Below are 22,276 nucleotides of genomic sequence, written 5' to 3' on the forward strand. Positions count from 1 at the left end.
ACTATACGTATCCAAAAGTGACAATTTACCACTACACAAAAATATATTTTTTAACTATATCAACAATAAATGCTTTCTTGCATTGGCAAGAAGGAAACCCTGGAGTGAGTTACAGTTGAGTAAGGATTTAGGGATGATCTTGAAAGTACTATCACTCTTCTAATGCTACATCATGTTACAGTATGGCTACAATGAAGCACATCTGGTTAGGTGACAGTGTACAGAGGCAATTGGAGTGAAAAAACTATCAGTTCTGAGAATCTTATTCCTCTTGTAAATCAGTTGCATCTTTAGCACCATGTCATACATTTGACTCTGTACATCATGGCTCTCTAACCCTGTTCCCCTTGTAAAAAGCATTTGTTTTGTAATTTATGACAAGAAGTTGTTACTCTTAAGAATAAGTCACTTTCCACAAATAGATTGTGTTATAGCCTCTTTACAACTAGCCTGGCTGACGCAACCCACGTGACTACACAGCGAAGAGCTGTGACCGAGAGCTGTGTCAGCCAGACTATTTACAATAGTGTACAAAATGGCCTCTTGCAAGACCGTCAACCAGAGCCATATTCAGCAACAGAAATGGTATCACACTCAGTTTATCCAATTCACCGGTGTTTGACTAATCTTTTTGTTTATTAATCGTTGTATAAGGCCACTCTGGACTGTGCAGACTTCATTGAGAGGAGGAATTAAATCAGAAATACAGTATCACATTGTCCTTGTTACATTTTCAATGCCCTGCGGTGAGCTCCATCTCCTGGCGCCGTCACCCTGGACAGCATATCCACATCATAATGGAGTGAATGTCAAGTTATACATCAACTGAAGCAAACAAATAGACATGATATGATGTAATAAACCACTGCATGAAGTGTTAAAGGTACATGGTGCATGTAGCATATGTCTTACGAATCACTACACAAGCATACACTGTAGCATGCTTCAGGAGACTCAAATGTGAAGTCATGTCAGTGGTCTGTTGAGTGGTTCTCTGTACATCCCACTCATCTAATACAGGGTCTGTGTGTCATGCATAATCAGGCTTCATATGGAGTAGAAAAGGTAAAGACATAGCCTACATAGTGAAGCAGGTCATCCAAGAGATTCCTAGATCAGATAGTAGCGCACACACAAAACTCAGCATACCTGGAGTAAGTGGAATCCCATCTATTCCCATGTCAGCATGCATCCGCCAGCACAACTATCAGGCGTCCAATGCTTTCTCTCTAAGCCATCTTTGGTTTCAGCCAAGAGGCCCGAGTCCTCTATGTGATGCACACACAGAGGTTCAATTCCCAGTAGGGATCTAGATTAAACAATCATATTGGTCAGGGGGTCCAGACAGTGTGCAAAGAGGAAAGTCAGAGGACAAGCCATGCAGTGAGGAGGACATTGCACTGGGAAATTCTAGGGGTGACAGATTTTAGACAGCACAAAATGAAAGAATGGCTGGTGGGGAAATGCTGTAAATGCTAACCCAGTGTACTGATATATATCTTTAAATCAGTGCTTCAGCAGAATAAGTACAACCAATGAGTGTACTACACAGTCAACGAGCACCGGTTTTCATGTCACTTCCCAGTGCCTGATTCCGTTTATAGACCTAATTAGTTATAGTGGTTTCTGGTCATCCATGGACAAAGTTCCTGGTTTTCAGCTCTCCTGGTTGTCAAACCTTTCAGCCAATTTAGAGTATGGAAATAGATCCCAAGTCTCTGACTCTGGAGAGCCCACTAGGACTTGAATCCCTCAGTTTTAAGCTACATTGACAATCATAGGAAACCAACATAAAAGCTCCATAAGGTAATAAACAATAACATAAAAAACACAAATGGAAAAGACAAACCACCATTCTGATGTGAATATAGCCAGCCCACCTGAAGGCAGTGCATTGATCATTTCACCCGCACCTATTCTATTTGACACAAGGCAAAATGCAACCCCACATCAATGCAATCTAGAGATTGAAGGAGATAACTGGAGAAAAGACACATTCTGATTGTAGCGATAAGATGAAACCCAACCATACCAAAAAGCTGTGCCAGAACTGTGAACCTACTGTGAGAAAATCCGTCAATAAATCAGCCTGATATTCAGGGCCTGTATTGTGCATGTGCCTCAGACTAGGTGTTCTGATCTAGGATCATGGTTGCCTTTAAGGTCATAATGAATTTGATATGAACACAGAGAACCTGATCCTAGATCTGCACTCCTACTCAGAAACTTTATGAAGATGGGCCCAGGGGGTGACTACCATGCTAACTGCAAACAGCACTTACCCCTGTCAATATTCAGGATAGCAGCTTCACTTCGTATAATATTAAACTGTAAAATCAGTTACATATGGGTCGTTCCGAAATTAGTGCCTGTTACAAATATTAAAAGCCTGTAATATTAAATGAAGTGCACTTTAATACTGACCACATGGAACATTTTATAAATCTGATTTAATATGAATAAAGACTATTTAAAAAAAACTGCCAAAATTCTGCATTTTGACATTTCCCTCTAAGCATCCTGTGACTTCTAGGAAGATTTTAACGCACTTAATTTGAAAGCCCTAGTTATTTGTTGCTTTGACAAAGTAATTTCTGAAGACTTCATTATTTCATGTGATTAGTGATTCATTTTAAAGTAAAAACTCTCGTTTTAATATGGTGAAATTCCTTTGTAAATATTTCTCTAGTCAAATCATAGCGTACAAGCAGGTGAGCTGGTTCTACTCTTTTTGGCTATTTTCTGGTGTTTTTTTGTGGAAAACAGAGCAGGTTGAACATAGCACGTCTACCCTGTTACCCATAAATAGACAGGCTAGAAATGTTTGAACAATTTAATTTGCATTACATTGCCCCTCCCTGTTGCACACAACAAGCTTCCATTCCCTCAGTCACGAGGGGATTTATGGCTAATTTAACCCTGTTACGGTCAACCCTGTTACTTTATTTGGCACTTACTATGGTAATGTATTTAATTTAACCTCAAGATGGGAAAATGTGTTTTGAACATGTGTTCTTTATGGCAGAATGTTAAAATTGGGTGAAATCAAGTTTTACACTACTCAAAAAGGCACCTAATTGGCAGAAAGACCCATATGCTATTGCAATATCAGTAGCATAAAATGGTTTTTCATTTATTTATTCTATCCCCTAATCTCGCTATCTATCACTAGAAACCGGTTCCATTCATAACTCTCGACCTGAAGTTCTACTAAAAAGGACGAATAGAACAAGACAGGTTTTCTAAGGCAACGGGGGTTTTCGGCAGCGATATAAACTCATAGAGTCCGTCTTTTTTCCTCCCCTCTACCATAAGTCCCTTTCATAGAGTCAAAGTCAGTGGAGTGGTGAGATATAGCTGGAAAATCAGAACTAGGGTGGAGAATGCTACAGTAATTCATTCAGACAGACACTGACAGACAAAGCCTCGGCCCATAGATTCTATCTAGGCAGTGGAGAGCATTGGTCTTCAGTTCAGAGTCTCTGCTATACTATTGATAAAGTTTCAGTTGAGAATGCTGATCAGATCAGAGGAAGGAACAGAAGGAAAAGGCATGTGTGTGTATAATGGCCTCTAGTCCAATAGGGGGAGCCACCCACCTCTCCTGACTGGATTTTATTTTATTTAACTAGGCAAGTCAGTTAAGAACTAATTCTTATTTACAATGACGGCCTAGGAACAGTGGGTTAACTGTCTTGATCAGGAGCAGAACAACAGATTTTTACCTTGTCAGCTCGGGGATTCGATCTCGCAACCTTTCGGTTACTGGCCCAACGCTCTAACTACTAGGCTACCTGCCACCTGTAGGCATTGATATGAGGTTCAGTTGAAGGGTGAAGGCAAAAAAAGGAGCGCTTTAAGGGCCCAGGGCCCCTCTGTCACATCCCTGCTCCCAGGCATAAGTTAGGTGGGGAGAGTCGGTGGCAAGAGGGTGGTGGATGGGAGTGGAGTGGGTAAAGTTGGTCCAAGTCAGTGGTTCTGTTGTTTCTGTTGGAGCTTGGCTATAGGTTTGGCGTGGGCTTCGACCGGCGGCTTTGCTGAGGCTTTGGCAGGGATCTTGGGGGCCGTGGCATGCAGGCCTGCCTCTGTGCCGATGTGCACAGTGATGTTGGTGTAGAGGGGGAAGTAGTCACGTGACAGCACCTCATACTCCACCGTGTTCATGCCGTCCAGCTTCCACGTCTGACGCGTCTTGGCCAGCATGTTGAACCTAGGGGGAGGCAGGGAGAGGGGAGCAGATGGAAATGTACAGATAGGCAGCACATTCTATTTAAAAGAATCTGAACGTGTCACACTACTGAATGGATCTCAGCCATACAAACACATGCATGCATGCATGCAATGCGTCAGTCCTGTACCATACCTCCTGGGGTTCACGTCATTTCCCTTGTCCAGCTTGTGTTTGATCATTTTGTATCGGCCAACCTTCACCGATGGACGAGAGATGAACATCCCTCCTAGGGATACTCTGAGAATGGGAGAGAGGGAAGGAAAGGAATTTTAGTTGAGTTATTATCAATTATAAATAATAGGGTTATTCAGTGTCTTTAAATTGTATCATTTTGTTAGACAGAACAAACCACAATGGGTCCATAGCTCAATGAACTGGCTCAATGTTCCACCCCCAAAACTCCCAAGGACCCCCTCTCACCTGACTCCAATGTCATCGTCCTCTCCTCCCCAGCCCCAGTAGTTGTTGGGGAAGCCGTTCATCTTCAGGTAGTGCAGTGGAGACAACGCTGACACCCCTCCGAAATACATCTTGTATGGCAGCCTAGAGAATGACAGCAGATTCAAATAAAAATGAAGGATCAGATAAGGAACAAGTGAAATCAGAAATTAGTGAAGCCACACAATGAAAGAACTAGAGTATTCACAATTAAAATGGAATACATTTTGTGTTGAATAAACTTGTGAAAATCCAAAAGAGACTTACAGTGAAAAGAGTAACTAATAAACCATGAGGGGAAAAAGCCAAAATAAAATAAATAGAATAGACTGACTTGTATCCAAACTTGTCCATAGCGATGGCGGTGTGCTTGGGGTTGGCGTCGCATATGTAGGTGTTGCGGTCGTCCTCAGGGATCAGGTCCACATCATGGAAGAACAGACAGTCCCAGTCCTCCTCCCGCATGGCCTCTCGGAATCCAACGTTCATCAGCTTGGCCCGGTTAAACGTGTAGTTACCAGCCTAAAGAGGGACAACAGACAGTTATTTATTTTTAGAGACCCTTACGCCAGCAACCAAAAAAATATTCAATCTTGACATGGTTTCTACACAAATAACAATAGGTTAATCAATATGAACGTTCAGTATTTCCCCTAGGATTTTCTTTTATAGCAGCGGTGGCAAGGGTAGCGGGGTGCATTGCTACAAGTGGTAGCACAATGACATGCTAGCTGTTCCCATAGACTTCCAGTCATTGAGCTAATGACTATCCATTTAAAAGCTTGTCTCAGCAGAACGATAGATAGATAAAGATATACATGGCAAAAAGTATGTGGACACCTGCTTGTCAAACATCATTCCAAAATCATGGGCATTAATATGGAGTTGGTCATCCCTTTGCTGCTATAACAGCCTCCACTCTTCTGGGAAGGCTTTCCTCTAGATGTTGGAACACTGCTGCGGGGACTTCCATTCAGCCACAAGAGCATTAGTTAGGTCGGGCACTGATGTTGGGCGATTACGGCCTGGCTCGCAGTCGACATTCCAATTCACCCCAAAGGTGTTTGATGGGTTTGAGGTCAGGGCTCTGTGCAGGCCAGTCAAGTTCTTCCACACTGATTTCAACAAACCATCTCTGTATGGACCTCGTTTTGTGCACAGGGGCATTGTCATGCTGAAACAGGAAAAGGCCTTCCCCAAACTGCTGCCACAAAGTTAAGATGTCCCTTCACTGGAACTAAGGGGCCTAGCCCAAACCATGAAAAACATCCCCAGAACATTATTCCTCCTCCACCAAACTTTACTGTTGGCACTATGCATTAGGGCAGGTAGCGTTCTGGCATCCGCCAAACCCAGATTCGTCCGTCGGACTGCCAGATGGTGAAGAGTGATTCATCACTCCAGAGAACGCGTTTCCACTGCTCTAGAGTCCAATGGCGGCGAGCTTAACACCACTCCAGCCGACACTTGGCATTGCGCACGGTGATCTTAGGCTTGTGTGCAGCTGCTCGGCCATGGAAACCCATTTCACGAAGCTCCCGACGAACAGTTCTTGTGCTGACGTTGCTTCCAGAGGCCGTGTGGAACTCGTTAGTGAATGTTGCAACCAAGGACAGACGATTTTTACGCGCCACGTGCTTCAGCACTCTGCGGTGCCGTTCTGTGAGCTTGTGTGGCCTACCACTTCGCGGCTGAGACATTGTTGCTCCGAGACGTTTCCACTTAACAATAACAGCATTTACAGTTGAGCGGGGCAGTTCAAGCAGGGAATAAATTTGATAAACTGATGTGTTGGAAAGGTGGCATCCTATGACGGTGCCACATTGAAAGTCACTGTGCTCTTCAGTACAGGCAATTCTACTGCTAATGTTTGTCTATGGAGATTGCATGGCTGTGTGCTCAATATTATTTCATCTGTCAGCAATGGGTGTGGCTGAAATAGCCGAATTCATATTTGAAGGGGTCTCCACATACTTTTGACCATTTGGTGCATATATCATATTTGGGCCCCCGCTGCTAAATGAATATAGTGTAAACACTGACGGTGGTTCCATACATGACAACACAATGACATAGTGTCCATACAACAATAATGGGTAATGGGGTTAACCCATTAAATATATGGAGTGTGCTACTTCATTTTTATACAGTTTACTCTCTGTTAGTGGTCTCGTAAAGTCGACCCTGGGCAACACAGGTCTAGTTTCAATGACTCTGTTGGCATAGAGGAACTACGTCACTGCCCAGGTTACTACTTTATCTGCTTGAATAAAAAAAAATACTACATAGTAGCTAGCAAGAAGGAGATCATTGAGGTTATTTTTAATGAGTGCATTTCGCAAGTGGCTAGTTTGCATCAACTACCATTATTAAAACCACTGCAAAAGGTTTTGCCTGCAAACTTTGGTTTTGAATCGCACCGTGGATCGCATTAGTGGAAACCAAGACTGGTCTCAGGGCTGGTTGTAGCTACATATTTTCAAGTCACGTCAGGGACAATTTCTACGTTTTAGCTAACCCTAGCCCTTTTCCTAACCTTAACCTAATTCTCCTAACCTGCTACGTTAATGCTCCTAACCTGCTATGAAAAGTCACTTCCTCTAGTCAAAGCCGGCAGACCTGCCCTGAGAGCAGTGAAAGTATCCACTAATGATATACAGCGCTCTGGCATGTCTGCCTCATGATTTGTTGGGGGAGTGTCCGGAAATATTTTTTTCCCCCTTATCGAATTACTAGTTCCTCTATGCCAGAAGAGTCCATCATTGAAACCAGACCCTAGTCACCGGCAACAATTCAACATGGAAATGAATTGTGTAGTCTACATACAATGAAATCAATAGTCTGATCATTTACAGTACAACTGTTCAACTGTAAATTGATACAATAGTACAGCATAAACTCAAATGGTTTAATAATATTCACAAAATTGGGATTTAAAACAACTCAGGAGGATTACACCTAATCCATGGCAAGATATGACATTTGAGAGCATCACTGAGGTCAATAGCATGAGTAGTATTTGTCCCTGTGGTTTGGTGTGTGTGTGTGTGTGTGAGTGAGTGAGAGAAACAATGACAGCTGAAGACATGCAGATGCTTGAACTGCTACTAGCCTGCATTATCTTGTTTGAGCGGAGTGCAATCTGGCACTGGTTATGCAAAAATACTGCACACATGCAGAGTCATGAATAAATGCTTTAGACATGATGCTATAACATCTTTCTAATGATAAATGCCTTCGCATCTCAAAATGAACCTGGCTCTAACTTGGTAGAGGTTAGCTTGGCATTCATATGTTGCAGGTAAACAACAAGCAGGCAGTGACAACTTGACTAACAGTGTGAGGGTAAGACAAAGTGCTTGTTTAATGTGTAAGCAAAGGAATTGCTACAAGTTAAGAAGATTAAGCCTTCAGGTGAGCATCTTTCAACCACAACGCTGTGTGTGATTCCATGGTTAGGACACCAGAGGGTGGTTTTGATCTACGCTGAATGTATACTTGGCCTCACCACTACAGCTAGAAGGTAGTCCAATTGAATATGTTTTTTGGTCAATTGTAGGAAATGTAAAGAACATCTTCATACGGATAGGCTGTGTTACAGATTGCACAATCAATTGATAACATTAAAATTGTCTTTAAAAACAGCAATCAGCAGTTGAAACAATAGTGTTTTTCATGAACCCATTTCAGTAAAAGGCTGAAGGATGGGGCTAGAGAAGTGTGTAACCACTCCAATTCATAGAGCTATGGATGCAAGGACTGACCATTCATGACAGTTTTAACCATGTTTTGAGGCTAGACAATGTAAAACAAGCTTATATTTTCGGTTCTCATGGAGTGTGACAGTTGAACTAAGCTCATGAGGTATTTATAAGTTATATTGTTCAAGAATCAAATGGGTACATCCAAAAATGTATGTAGCAACTGAAGATTGCCCCTTTAAAACTGAAACTTCTGAAAGTGTGTGTGTGTGTGTGTGTGGCTGCACATATGCATTTCACCTGGTGGATGACGTAGATGCCGTAGTTGAGCTGCTGTCGCTGCAGGAATGGGTGAAGGTAGTAGAGGAGGAACTTCAGGTGGTGCTCCCGGTTTCTGTGGGGAATTATTATGGCGGTGCGGTGCCGCGCCTCACAGTCAGGCGGTCTGTAGCGCCCCCCGCGGACCACCAAAGGATTCTTCCGCGCCACTTGGGCCAGTGTCAACCCGGAGGGGAAGTTGACGTGGATCGGTCCACCTGAAAAGAGAAACGGGGTGAGAAGAAGCCAGATGTCATAACAGCATTTTATTGCTAGACCTATCATAACACACACCAATTAATTCAAAATCAGTAGGTTGTCCATGCTAGCACACTCATTCTAACAGGGTTTTTTACATGAGACGACAGTACAGAATGCAGCTTGCCCCCTTTTATCCATGCTGTTCTGTCGTCTCATATAAAAACATTGTATCTCCAATCCAAAATGCTGCAGTAGAGAGACAAAAGTTTTAGTTTCATTGTCCAAATAAATATGTAGGGGAGCGTAGGCCTAGGCTATGTAGCCTATGTGCTTTGAAGTTTGTCACTTCAAAGTCAGTAACCACTGCAAACAAATACTTGTGGAACATAAAAGGGCACAGCAAAACAGTGTAGGAGCCTTTCCTGTAGGCAAATCTCTTGGTTTCAGTGCGTATATCCAGGTGAAGCCAAGGTTCCACCATATCATGTCTACTCCAAATTCTGGTAACTTTCCCAGAAATCCTAGTTGAAGGACTCCCGGAATCACAACAGAATAAGCAGGAAATACAGAATTCTCCAACCAGGATTTGGCAAGCCCGCTACCCATCCAACCTGGTCAGATCAGTAGCCAACTAACTAGCAAGGACAGTTGCATGTGTGGAATTATTCGGAAATTCCCCTCTACAACAAACCAACCGAGGCTTTCTGACTGCCCACATTTAACATTACGTTTTCTGGCACACTAATCAAGTATCTGAGCCACTTTATTTTACGAGAAAGTATTGTTCTGGCGTACATTATAAAAAAAAAAACATTCCTTCTTTAGTTTCTTTCTGAAGAAGGAATGAAGTAAGAGATATGGGGGGAGGGCAGGATAACTGAAGACAGCGGCTGGTGAACTCAGAAATAAGATAGGGCTGCCAGTTCTAGCACTTCTGTGTGTGAACTCACCTATCAGGGGAGACGTCTTGGGGCAGTAGGGCATGTCCTCGCCCCGGCCGTGGGCCTTGGCCAGGAGGGACAAGTTGGCGTAGACGTCACCGCCCGTGTGATTGCTTGCGTGGGGCGAGCCGGCACCGGACGTCCCCGACCCAGTGGTCTCCAGCTTGCGGAAAATCCTGATGAAGTACGACACTCGCTTGTGGTAACCCTCGCGGGACAGCAGCGCCATGACAACCAGCTGGACACCCAGGAACATGAACAGGTAGCGCCATTTTGACTGTAGCCACGTCGCCATGTTACCGGCTCTGTGTCGCAACAAGGAACTTGGAGAGAGTTTGGTGATATGTTTGGCTTCGTTAGTCCTAGCAACCTACACTAGAGGAACGCTGTGGTTGGGTGAAATACGGGGTGGGATTGTCAAGTCGGTACGGAGGTGTATATTTTTACTGTAAACAAGTGTGCACTGTCAGTACTGTGCAACTGTATGATATGACAAGTGCAACAGGCAATGGGTATGGCGGTATATGAATGAAAAGTGCAAAATCCTTGAAATGTTTCTTTTAGATATTATTTTCAGATATTAGAGTGTAATATGAAGTTAGATCAAGTTTATAGTAAAAGCACAGTGAGAAACCAAGAAAGGCACTTTGGTTTAGCTGATCACTGGAGAAGCAAAAAAAGGCCAAAAAAATATCCTGAAAAAAACTGTTTTTATTTCAACCTCTTGTCCCACCACAAGTTGAGATGTGTCGATCTCCAAAGTCTGCTGGTGGCCCTCTGGTTCATCGATGGCGTGTGGTGGCGATGCCAGCCCAACATCATGCTACTAGAATTCCATCAGTGTCCCAACCACCACCACAGTTCGTTTGTTTCCAGTAAAAGGCTGACTGGGTGCTGTTGTGCTGCCTTGTGTTCTCTAGCCGCTACTCTCATGGGGGTCCTTTAAACAAAGCCACCAACAAAGGGAGGATAGGGGCCTATACAGCTGCCTATCTTTCACAGAGGATTATGGTTTCGTTTGGCTTGACAAGGCTGGCTGCCTAGAGAGGTAGGAAGAGGGAGTGGACCAAAACCAGTAGTGGGAGGAGTGGTCAGGGGCTGGCTGGGTCTGTGTGTGTGTGTGTATGTGAGTATTAGGGGAAGGGTGTGGGGACGGGGCAGACAGAGAGCAAAAAGAGAAAGGGGGAGGTCCGATGGCGACTGCGGCTATTGTCCCATTCTGACTGACACACTGGGCTGAAAGACGCTTCCAAGGGGAAGGGGTCCACCGGGCCTGACGGACAGGGGCTCGGACCAAATCACAAGAATGGTGCTCTGAAAGACAATGAGAGGGGTAGGTGGTTAAGAAGTTGTTACGATTTAAATCCTATAAACAATCAATTGTTGCTGCTAGCATCTTTCCCAATTAGACTGTTTACAACAAATTATGCACAGCCGGAACAATCAGTTTGTTTGTTTTCAGCTAAAACAGAGCCAGGAGGAATCAGGCATAACTGGGGCTCCAATACAGACGCCTTCGCAGACAGACCACTGACAGCAACCGAGGAGCAGAAAGAAACAAGCTCATAGAAGCTGAAGCGAATCAAGATAAAAAGCAGTGGGAGATCTAGCGCTAGGTACTACTACTACCACATCAGACAGACCATAGAACGATCGTGGGTAGTTAAACGGTCCTGCTACTTGTGCTCACGTAATCCTCCGTCCTTGCAATGGCTGTTGGAGAATACCCGACACGTCGGCACTCATGGATCAATTAGTGCTCATTAAAGACGCCAGCCTCAGACTAGCTCTAATCCTAATCCCACATGGAGAGCCCGAGGATTGGCAGAATGGTCGAGAGATACAGAGTTGCAGAAAACAGGATGAGAGTCAACGGACGAGGGTGTGTGCGTGTATAATAATGATATATGTAGCAGGGTTTCTGATAGCCGGCTTTTGACGTAAAAAAATTAAATAGTAAAGAATCGAAACACTGATAAATGAACTTTGCATGCTTTTTAGCCAATTCATTGATGATAATACATTTGACCAGTCATGCTTATCGGTCTATGGGTTAATTTTCATAACTTCGTAGAATTAAATTGTATCATACGCACAACATACAGATACAGCCTTTTAGTGGAAAATCTGTTAAGTAGCACTATTATAAGCCCAATCATTGCACAAAATGCAACCTGTTAAAAATAGTTTTAACGTGCACATACACACACGGTCAAAAGTTTTAGAACACCTACTCATTCAAGGGTTTTTCTTTATTTTTACTATTTTCTACATTGTAGAATAATAGTGACGACATCAAAACTATGAAATAGCACATATGGAATCATGTAGTAACCAAAACAATATATATATATTTGAGGTTCTTCAAATAGCCACCCTTTGCCTTGACAGCTTTATACACTCTGGGCATTCTCTCAACCAGCTTGATGGAGGTAGTCACCTGGAATGCATTTCAGTTAACAGGTGTGCCTTAAGTTAATTTGTGGTATTTATTTCCTTAATGCATTTGAGCCAATCAGTTGTTGTGACATGGTAGGCGGGGTATGCAGAAGATGGCCCTCTTTGGGTAAAGTCCATATCATGGCAACAGCTTAAATAAGCAATGAGCTCCTCTGAAGGACTCCACCAATCAGGCCGTTATGGTAGAGTGGCCAGACAGAAGCCACTCAGTAAAAAAGGCACATGACAGCCCGCTTGGAGTTTGCCAAAAGGCACCTAAAGGACTCGCAGACAATGATAAGCAAGATTCTCTGGTCTGATGAAACCAAGATTGAACTCTTTGGTCTGAATGCCAAGCGTCACGCCTGGAGGAAACCTGGCACCATCCCTACGGTGAAGCATGGTGGTGGCAGCATCATGCTGTGGGGATGTTTTCAGCAGCAGGGACTGGGAGACTAGTCAGCATCGAGGGAAAGATGAACAGAGCCAAGTACAGAGAGATCCTTGATGAAAGACTGGGGCGAAGGTTCACCTTCCAACGACCCTAAGCACACAGCCAAGACAACGCAGGAGTGGCTTCGGGACAAGTATTCCACAGAGGATCATTAGCTGAACCGAGCCTTAAAAAACAAGTTGTAGGTCGTTTTCAAAATCGCATTGCCTACAGTCGAAAGGAAAGGAAGCCCACCCAATTTTGGCAGTGCGTGCTGCAAATACCAAATAGATAATTTCAGATCAAATGTTTCATCGTATGCTCCAAATACAACAGGTGTAGACTTCATCTTGAAATTATTACTTACATGCCCTTAACCAACAATGCGGAGTTTCAAAAAAGTATGAAAAATGTGCTAAATAAATTAAAAGGAAAAATGATTGTTGAGTTGCGACAGTCAGTGAAAAGTAGGGGCCCAGCCAGGGATATCGCAATATTTCAAAATACAAATTGTGGGAAAATAGTGTGGAAAGCAAATGGCTAATGCTGTAAAGACAATGAAAAGACTCTACGCTGTCTTTTAGTTGAGAGAACAACAGTAGACCCATAGCCTAATCTTATTGGGACCAGCGGAGAGCATCAGCCATATCCCTGGTGAGTGTGCACCGTGCATATTCACTATCATTGTTGGGTCACTGCCACTTAGAAGTTTTAGGTAAATTTCCTCCTCCAGTTTAGATGGATGTCATATTTTATTTGTGTCTCCCCTTCTCATAGGCCTATAAATCGACAACGTAGTTGATATTGATTGTTAGTGTCAGCAGAGTAGGCTACCCTGTAATTTGTTAATATATATATATTATTTTCCCCCCCCGGACCCCGTCTTTCAAAGAATTCGTAAAAATCCAAATAACTTCACAGATCTTCATTGTAAAGGGTTTAAACACTGTTTCCCATGCTTGTTCAGTGAACCATAAACAATTGATTAACATGCACCTGTGGAACGGTCATTAAGACACAGTTATGAAAACTTAGGACACTAAAGAGGCCTTTCTACGGACTCTGAAAAACACCAAAAGAAAGATGCCCAGGGTCCCTGCTCCCTGCCTTAGGCACGCTGCAAGGAGGCATGAGAACTGAAGATGTGGCCAGGGCAATAAATTGCAATGTCCGTATTGTGAGACGACTAAGACAGAGCTACAGGGAGACAGGACGGACAGCTGATCGTCCTCGCAGTGGCAGACCACGTGTAATAACACCTGCACAGGATCGGTACATCCGAACATCACACCTGCGGGGACAGGTACAGGATGGCAACAACACCTGCCCGAGTTACACCAGGAGCGCACAATCCCTCCATCAGTGCTCAGACTGTCCGCAATAGGCTGTGAGAGGCTGGACTGAGGACTTGTAGGCCTGTTGTAAGGCAGGTCCTCACCAGACATCACCGGCAACAACGTCACCTACGGGCACAAATCCACCATCGCTGGACCAGACGGGACTGGCAAAAAGTGCTCTTAACTGACGAGTCACAGTTTTGTCTCACCAAGGGTGATGGTCAGATTCGCGTTTATCGTCGAAGGAATGAGCGTTACACCGAGGCCTGTACTCTGGAGCTATTCGGAGGTGGAGGGTCCGTCATGGTTTGGGGCGATGTGTCACAGCATCATCGGACTGAACTTGTTGTCATTGCAGGCAATCTCAACGCTGTGCGTTACAGGGAAGACATCCTCATCCCTCATGTGGTACCCTTCCTGCATGCTCATCCTTACATAACCCTCCTACATGATAATGCCATCAGCCATATTGTTCGTTCTGTGCATGCTTTCCTGCAAGACTGGAATGTCAGTGTTCTGCCATGGCCAGCGAAGAGCCCGGATCTCAATCCCATTGAGCACGTCTGGGACCTGTTGGATCGGAGGGTGAGGACTAGGTGCCTTGGTGGAAGAGTGGGGTTACATCTCACAGCAAGAACTGGCAAATCTGGTGCAGTCCATGAGGATGCACTAAAGTACTTAATGTAGCTGGTGGCCACACCAGAAACTGACTGTTACTTTTGATTTTGACCCCCCCTTTGTTCAGGGACACATTATTCAATTTCTATTAGTCACATGTCTGTGGAACTTGTTCAGTTTTATGTCTCAGTTGTTGAATCTTATGTTCATACAACTATTTACACATGTTAAGTTTTTTTTAATCGTTTCTTTTTTTGCTGAGTTTGTGTATATATTTCTGCTAATGTCTCCAGTCATATCAAGTGCAGTAGAAGTGCATGAAATGGGTTTCCCATGCAAAAAAAAAGAACAAAAAAAAGTATCCGATATAGCCTATAGCCAAGGCCTCTACATCATACGCGCTCAGCCATGCATTGAGCAGTCTGAGTTATATTGTTAGCCTAAATTACTATCCAGTCACATTACGAATTGTAGGCTCTCTTACATAAGTCTGCAAATGCGATGACGCATGGAATGCTTTATTATAATGGTGCATTTTGATGGTGAAAATGTGCTTCCCCAAACTTGAAACTCATGCTCGGCCTATGCTAGTGATTTTTGTTCGTTTCTCATCTTGTTGGCTGAGAAAAAGTAAATGTGGACAGTTAATCTAACATCTTCAAATTGCACGGTAAGTACACACGTCCTTGCATCCTCAACTTATATTTTCTGTTAAGATTAATATTATTAATATTACCATATTCTAAATGTGATTCTGAGCACAGTGGGTGGACACCCTAATCAGGTTACGCACCCAATGCATATGGGTTTGGTACATTTCTCCAATGTCTGGTAAATTAAAGTGCTGCTGGTCAAAATGTCCGCTGACACATTTTCATAACGGAATTCCTGATATGGGAGTGTGTGTGATCTGCAACTGTGAGCACATCAGTTTCAACAGTAATCTCCCTTACCCCGCCTTTTCAGCTTCCATAGTCCTTAATCCCCAGTCAAGCCACCTCACACTCAGGAGGAAACAAGTTCATTAAAACACAGAGAGAAATGGAAAGACAAGAGGGTGAGAGTACAAAAGGAGTCTGCAAAATGAGGAGATACTGGACAGGAAGGAGAGAGCTAGAAAGAGGGAGGGAGTGAGAAGTTGAAGAGTTCTTTTTTTTGCAACTAGAAATATGAGCAGATGGAAGGTTGAACTTCTCAGGTCAGTCCTCTCAAATGAGTAGCCAACAGCATCCATATAGGCGTAGAGGCTAAATCCTTTGAACAAACACGATACCATTCCTTTACTATGGTTTAAATACATACTATACCACCGTATGTCCAATGTCTACTGCAGTTTCACAGGTGTTTACATGAATAAATCGGCTGATCAACAGGGTCTGTATAGTATCATCCCAGCCCGGTTAAGGCTCTCGGGGGCAGTACCGACTTGAAATGGGATATAGGGTTGCTGCCTGGGATACAGTGTAGAAGAACAACTTGGCAGCTGTCACCTCCATTGACAAAGCCAGGGCCTTGCCTTCTTAGCATGCATATAAAAAGAGCCAGGGACTTGATTTAGATGTCCCTGTTCCTCAGGCTATGTGATGTTATGTGAGGGAATCTGAGAATGAAAAAAGGAGAGGGAGAGAGGAAGCAGAGAGTAGGCCCAATGCAAGTGGCTAGTTTAGTTTTTTCCCCTCGTCTCACCAGCGTTCAATCTAGGCTACATTCGCTCTCTCGAGTCTCGACATTTGAAAGTCAAAGAGGTAGAACTAGCATGACTAGTTCATGCATGCCCGAGTCAGCCAAAACAAACATCTTCCAACTCCTCACATCGCCCCTCTTCAGACTGTACAGCAGCACACGCTTTAGACTGAGTGATGGCAGCTATGAAAGATTACAGGCCAGATATGGGACAATCCTTTTCTGCCTGGAGCCATCAACATTACATGTATACTGTACGTACACATGCATACACGCACTCACTGGAATGGATGCGAGAATAATAGTCAGCGAGGGGGCCGAGGGAAGAGAGAGAAATGGGTAGGTGGGAAAGGGGGGCAAAGGGAGAGCGAGAAGTAGGCGAAATGTATATAGAAATCTCTGTTAGTGTGCTGGTTAGTCAGGATCCCATGCATGCGTGGCCCATAGCCAGGCAGGCGACCAGTCAGTCGGCCAGGCACAGGGGACCCACTGAGAGACACGCATTCACGGGGAGGGGAGCAGTCAGCCAGCCAGCTCAAAAGACTGCTGGGAAATATAGAACGACGGCACCCCCCCCCCAGCAGAAAACAAAGACAGGCAGAGCATTAGGAGAGATTGGAGGAAAGTGGAAATATGTAGCCAAGTACTTGAAAACATCTGGTGCGCATCTGTCCCAAAGGAGAGCTGCAGAGCAGTGGGAGGAAGAGGATGGGGTAGAAACAGTTGATAGGCCTTTCGTTAGAGTCTGCCGCCTGTGAATCAAAGCCTTAACCCGCCGGAACATAGCGGGATGCCAGACACGAAGAGAAGGGTGAGGGACTGGAGAGTTGCCATTTTCGACTGATTAGGGGAATGCGTACTATATCCATCCATCGATCCATTCATACGTCAGCTGTGGAAGACTGTGCTCTCCAGCTTTAACCTTGTGTTCTCTGTAGTCTGCAAATCTGCTCCAACACAGCTTTGGAGCTTGGGCGGAAAAGGCTATCAAATCCTTGCACTCTATTCAGAAACATTCAATTCTAGACACTGAAGATAGGCTCCACTGAGAGTCATGCAGACTTCTGCTACGTTTCACCTCAGATTGTCAAAAGAAGCTTACCAACATATCACCTGCCGACAGGGTTCCTTTACCAAGCAAACTGCCGCAAATACTATACCTGTCAAGCTTGTCTGATGAAGTTACTGATCATATCCACTGCATTATCTAAAGTGTCACTAGCTCATTCTTTATCTATTGCCATGAGTCACAAGACATCTCCATGGGTCACCTCTTGCTCAACAAACCCGTTATCACCCTGTGGGAGCGTATAGGAGGAAAGATGATACGGTATGAACAAAGCTAACAGAAACCATGTGAGGGGAAAGAGTAGACGAAACAGCTCCCCCTCCCCTCGGCTCACTACCACTCTCAGGTGTAAGGTGACAACACAACAACAAGCTATCTGTATTCAATTACTAAACTGATCAACTGAAATCCTTGAGGACAGTTCCTGACTCCTGAGGATGTGATATGACCATTGTGATATAGGCTAGCCTAGGACATTAAAAAAAACTTAGGCTCCTTCCCAGAGTCTGTGGTATCAACATTGGCTCAAGCCTCTTTTCCTGAGACCAGCTTAGTTTGCACTGCTCTGAGCATCAATATGCACCAGAAAATGTGCTTCGTGACAACAGCATTATCTTTACTTGACTGCCAAGACGAGGGGAACCTGTTTATACTTGGATAACCACTTCATTTATACAAGGCCAACCCAACATTAAAAAAAAATAATGAAATTGCCAACAAAGTTACAGTAGCTAGCTCTTCCAACCAAACAGGCCCAGGCAATTAAAACATTAGCATACAGTGTGAAAAAAAGTGTCAGCATATTAATGAGGGCTGGCGCCCTTGTCATAGCAACACACTGTCCATTCATCGTCAGTGCAGCTGGTACATGTCTCTTTAGCTGCTCCCTCAGGTCCGAGTCCACTGGGACAGGCTCACTGCTGAAGAGAAGAAAAAAAATCTCTATAGCTTCTTCTGGTTCTCCTTTACCGTTTGCTGCTGCTTGGGTAGTTACTAGTTTGAGTAGTTTCCATAGTGCAGAGTTCATTTGTGGCTCGAGCACACCACACACCTCTGGGACAGCCCTCATTGCAACCATGATGACAAGCTGCACGGCTCAGTAGCTAAGCAATGACAACCATAGGGCCCAACCAGAAAAACTGAGGATAACCACGTAAACATATAACAAAATGGACACTAAGAGTCACACAGACACATGAACGGCGAATGTGTTGCCTTTCCACCGCTACTATCATTCCAGAGTACTGGGCAGAAAACAAATAGATGGCAGCCTGGGACAGATTCAACATCATTATTAGATTGTGTTGGGGCAAAATGTAACGTCTTGCGCTGGTTGGACAGAAAGGGAGCAGGGTCAGCAATGGATCCGACAAATAGGAAGGCTAACACTAATGAAACAGCCACAAGTATCAACAGGGATTGACATAACAGGTTGCCTTATCACCTGGGGCAAGTGAACTGAGCAGCCGTGCAAATTGAGCCTGCTCTGTGGTTGTTCCATTGGGCAGGTAACAGTTTATACTGAAAACCATACAACATAAAAATGTGTTTTTCTTTCATTATGTTCACATAAAAGACAGAATATTTAATTTCTGCATGCAAGTGATCATATCTGACAGGCAACCAATAGCCTACTCCTTACTTGGCTAATGGGCAAGTACACTTCAGACCTTAAAGGGATACATCAGGATTTTGGCAGCCTTTATCTACTTCCCCAGAGTCCCATGAACTTGTGGATACCATTTCTATGGCCCTGTGTTCAGTTGGAAAGTTGCTAACTAGCATTAGCACAATTGCTAACAAGCGTTAGTGCAATGACTGGATGTCTATGGTAACTGCTAGCATACTAGTAGATACCATAGACTGTCATTGCACTAACGCTAGTTAGCATTAGCTCACAAAACAACCTCCAACTTCCTTCATACTGGATGCAGAGACATAAAAATGGTATCCATGAGTTCATCTGACTGGGGAAGTAGATGAAGGGCTTTGTTGTCAAAATACTGAAGTGTCCCTTAAAAAAAATAAGTGTCCAATACCTGTTGAAATTAATTAAATGAATAATCACACAGCACTGGTTGGCTGCTTGTGTAAACAGTTTGCTAACGGTTGTAAGTATGTTGTTAAAATCCTGTTTTTGCATGTTTAGCATCAAACTGAAGGCATCAAAGCCCAAATAGGTGAAGCATGTCATTGCGGTCTCTTCCACAAACGGGGAGACACCTCCAAGTATCACATTGCATGCATGTACGAACAGACCAGAGCTCAGTACGTTTTTTACATTCTGGAACATTAAATTGATCATAAACGGTGCTGTACTGAACAACCATTTGTTGAAGATATATATATAGAACAGACCATTTGTTCCGATTCATCCCAAAAGGTGTTTGATGGGGGTTGAAGTCGGGGCTCTGAAGGCCAGTCATGTTCTTCCACACCGATCTCGACAAACCCTTTCTGTATGGACCTCGCTTTGTGCACGGGGGTATTGTCATGCTGAAACAGTAAAGGGCCTTCTCCAAACTGTTGCCACAAAGTTGGAAGCACAAAATTGTGTAGAATGTCATTGTATGCTGGAGCATTAAGATTTCCCTTCACTGGAACTAAGGGGTCTATCCCAAACCATGAAAAACAGCCCAAGACCATTATTCCTCCTCCACCAAACTTTAAAGTTGGCACTATGCATGGGGAAGGTATCGTTCCTGGCATCCGCAAAACCCAGATTCGTCTGTCGGAATGCCAGATGGTGAAGCATGATTCATCACTCCAGAGAACGCGTTTCCATTGCTCCAGTGTCCAATGGCGGCGAGCTTTACACCACTCCAGCCGACGCTTGGCATTGCGCATGGTGATCTTATGATTGTGCGGGGCTGCTCGGCCACGGAAACCCATTTCATCAAGCTCCCGACGAACAGTTATTGTGCTGACGTTGCTTCCAGAGACCGTGTGGAACCCAGTAATGAGTGTTGCAACCGAGTACAGACAATTTTTATGAGCTTCGGCACTCGGCGGTCCCATTCTGTGTAATTGTGAGGCCTACCACTTTGCGGTTGAGCCGTTGTTGCTCCTAGACCTTTCCACTTCACAATAACAGCAGGGCATAATTATGATGAACTGAATTGTTGGAAATGGTTGCATCCTATAACTGTGCCATATTGAAAGTCGCTGAGCTCTTCAGTAAGGGCCATTCTACTGTCAATGTTTGTCCATGGAGATTGCATGGCTGTGTGCTCAATTTTATACACCTTTCAGCAATGGGTGAAATAGCAGAATCCACTATTTTTATACTTTTGTGTATATATAGTGTATGTCCTTGTCCTCTCCTTGGTTGATTTAGTGGGCATCTCATAGAATAAATAATTTGTCAGTAATAACCATATTAAGTCACATAAATAGACATCAAAATCCCTCAATCATCCTAACATAATACAAAATGTAATGGTCATCATGATTAAATCATGATCATATGTATAATTTGTCTTTTCAGGTCTTAAGGTTAGTAAAAATATATTAACTAATACCTTGTCATTACCACCACATTCTTTCCTTAACATCATGGTTCATTATGTGGTGGTAATGACATTTTTACAGTATTTAGTCATAAATAGCAGGGATTCTAGCATGCTAACTCCAGTTGAACAGCTAGCATACAATGTATCCTAAATACATAAATAAAATGGTCTACATAATTTGCCTAAATTATAGCCTACTTGGTAATGACGTTCAATAAAAATATATTCTCAAGTCATATTTACCTTTATTTTTTCTATAATTTCCCGGCACCAAAATGTGAATTTCCCTCCATGTGCTCCGCTGTCACTATTCATATACATAGTAACCAAGCCCGCACACACACTTTTGAAAAAACGTTAATATAACTTGCTTGTCGTGGTGGTAATGACAAAATACTTAGAGAAGAATATTGTGTGTGTAATTTTTTTGTTAAATGGTAGCAAATGGCTTATGCACATATGTATATAGTTTCCAGTTGACTCTTAAAATCCAGACATGTTTTAGTCTTTACTTAAAGGGTGATTAATAAAATAAATAAAACATCTTTAAAATCTGACCCTAACGTATTTGCTAAATTCGTCATTGTAAATAAGAATTTGTTCTTAACTGACTTGCCTGGTTAAATAAAGGTTAAATAAATAAAATCACCCAGCTATTCCCTTGGAATAAGAATTCCTTCCTTGAACAGATGCAACAATAGCATGTAGCCTACAGACAGAGACACACACACACACACACACACACACACACTATGGTGTCCAGTAAACGAATCAGTTTTTACATTATTAGACCATTCAAGTCTTACTTTAGATTTTGTATTAGTCATGATGATGTAACCAAAGATTCCACCATTTCTGGCGTAGCTAACTTACCTGGGCTCGAGCCTTGCCTAAACAACTATTGTTAAAGCGGCCACAATAAATACTTAACATTTTAGATAGACAACGTTAGCTACGCACCAACTAGCAACTGTGACGGAGAAAGCTGTAAAATACGGCAAACTAACGCTGACTCCATTTCATTCTACTTTGCTAGCTTGCTAACGACTAGCTAACTTATTTCATACACTGGCATGATTTGTTAACGTAACGTTAGCTGGCTATCTAGTTAGCATTATTAGCTTGATACACAAATAAACTGTGGCCAGCTTACCAACTAAACGCACGAAATGGTGTTTACCAATCCAATCCTCTTGTTCGTGGATAGCGCAATGGTTCCTTTACTAATTTATTCCAGGCAACGGCATTGTTAAACATCCCTTTCACAATTCGAGTTGCGTTTCGAAGTTGAAATGCAGCTTCTTCAGCCACACTTCACATGTAGAACTAGTACAGGAAGTGATGTACCAGCTGTT

At 43.4% G+C, this 22,276-nt stretch overlaps 1 protein-coding gene across 1 annotated transcript; it reads right to left on the reverse strand.

Moving 5' to 3' along the window:
• Positions 1-584: 584 nt before the first annotated feature.
• Positions 585-22,271, reverse strand: si:dkey-199f5.8 (beta-1,4-galactosyltransferase 3). Its single transcript, XM_038994263.1, has 7 exons — positions 22,075-22,271; positions 9,840-11,144; positions 8,671-8,906; positions 5,004-5,191; positions 4,652-4,774; positions 4,364-4,468; positions 585-4,210 (listed from the first exon to the last, which is right to left on the reverse strand). Exons 2-7 carry the CDS (start codon positions 10,123-10,125, stop codon positions 3,970-3,972), a joined length of 1,179 nt encoding a protein of 392 aa, XP_038850191.1. The 5' UTR covers positions 10,126-11,144; positions 22,075-22,271; the 3' UTR covers positions 585-3,969.
• Positions 22,272-22,276: the final 5 nt, after the last annotated feature.

Source organism: Salvelinus namaycush, chromosome 5 (genome assembly GCF_016432855.1).
Source record: "Salvelinus namaycush isolate Seneca chromosome 5, SaNama_1.0, whole genome shotgun sequence".
In the NCBI taxonomy this organism is placed as follows: domain Eukaryota; kingdom Metazoa; phylum Chordata; class Actinopteri; order Salmoniformes; family Salmonidae; genus Salvelinus; species Salvelinus namaycush.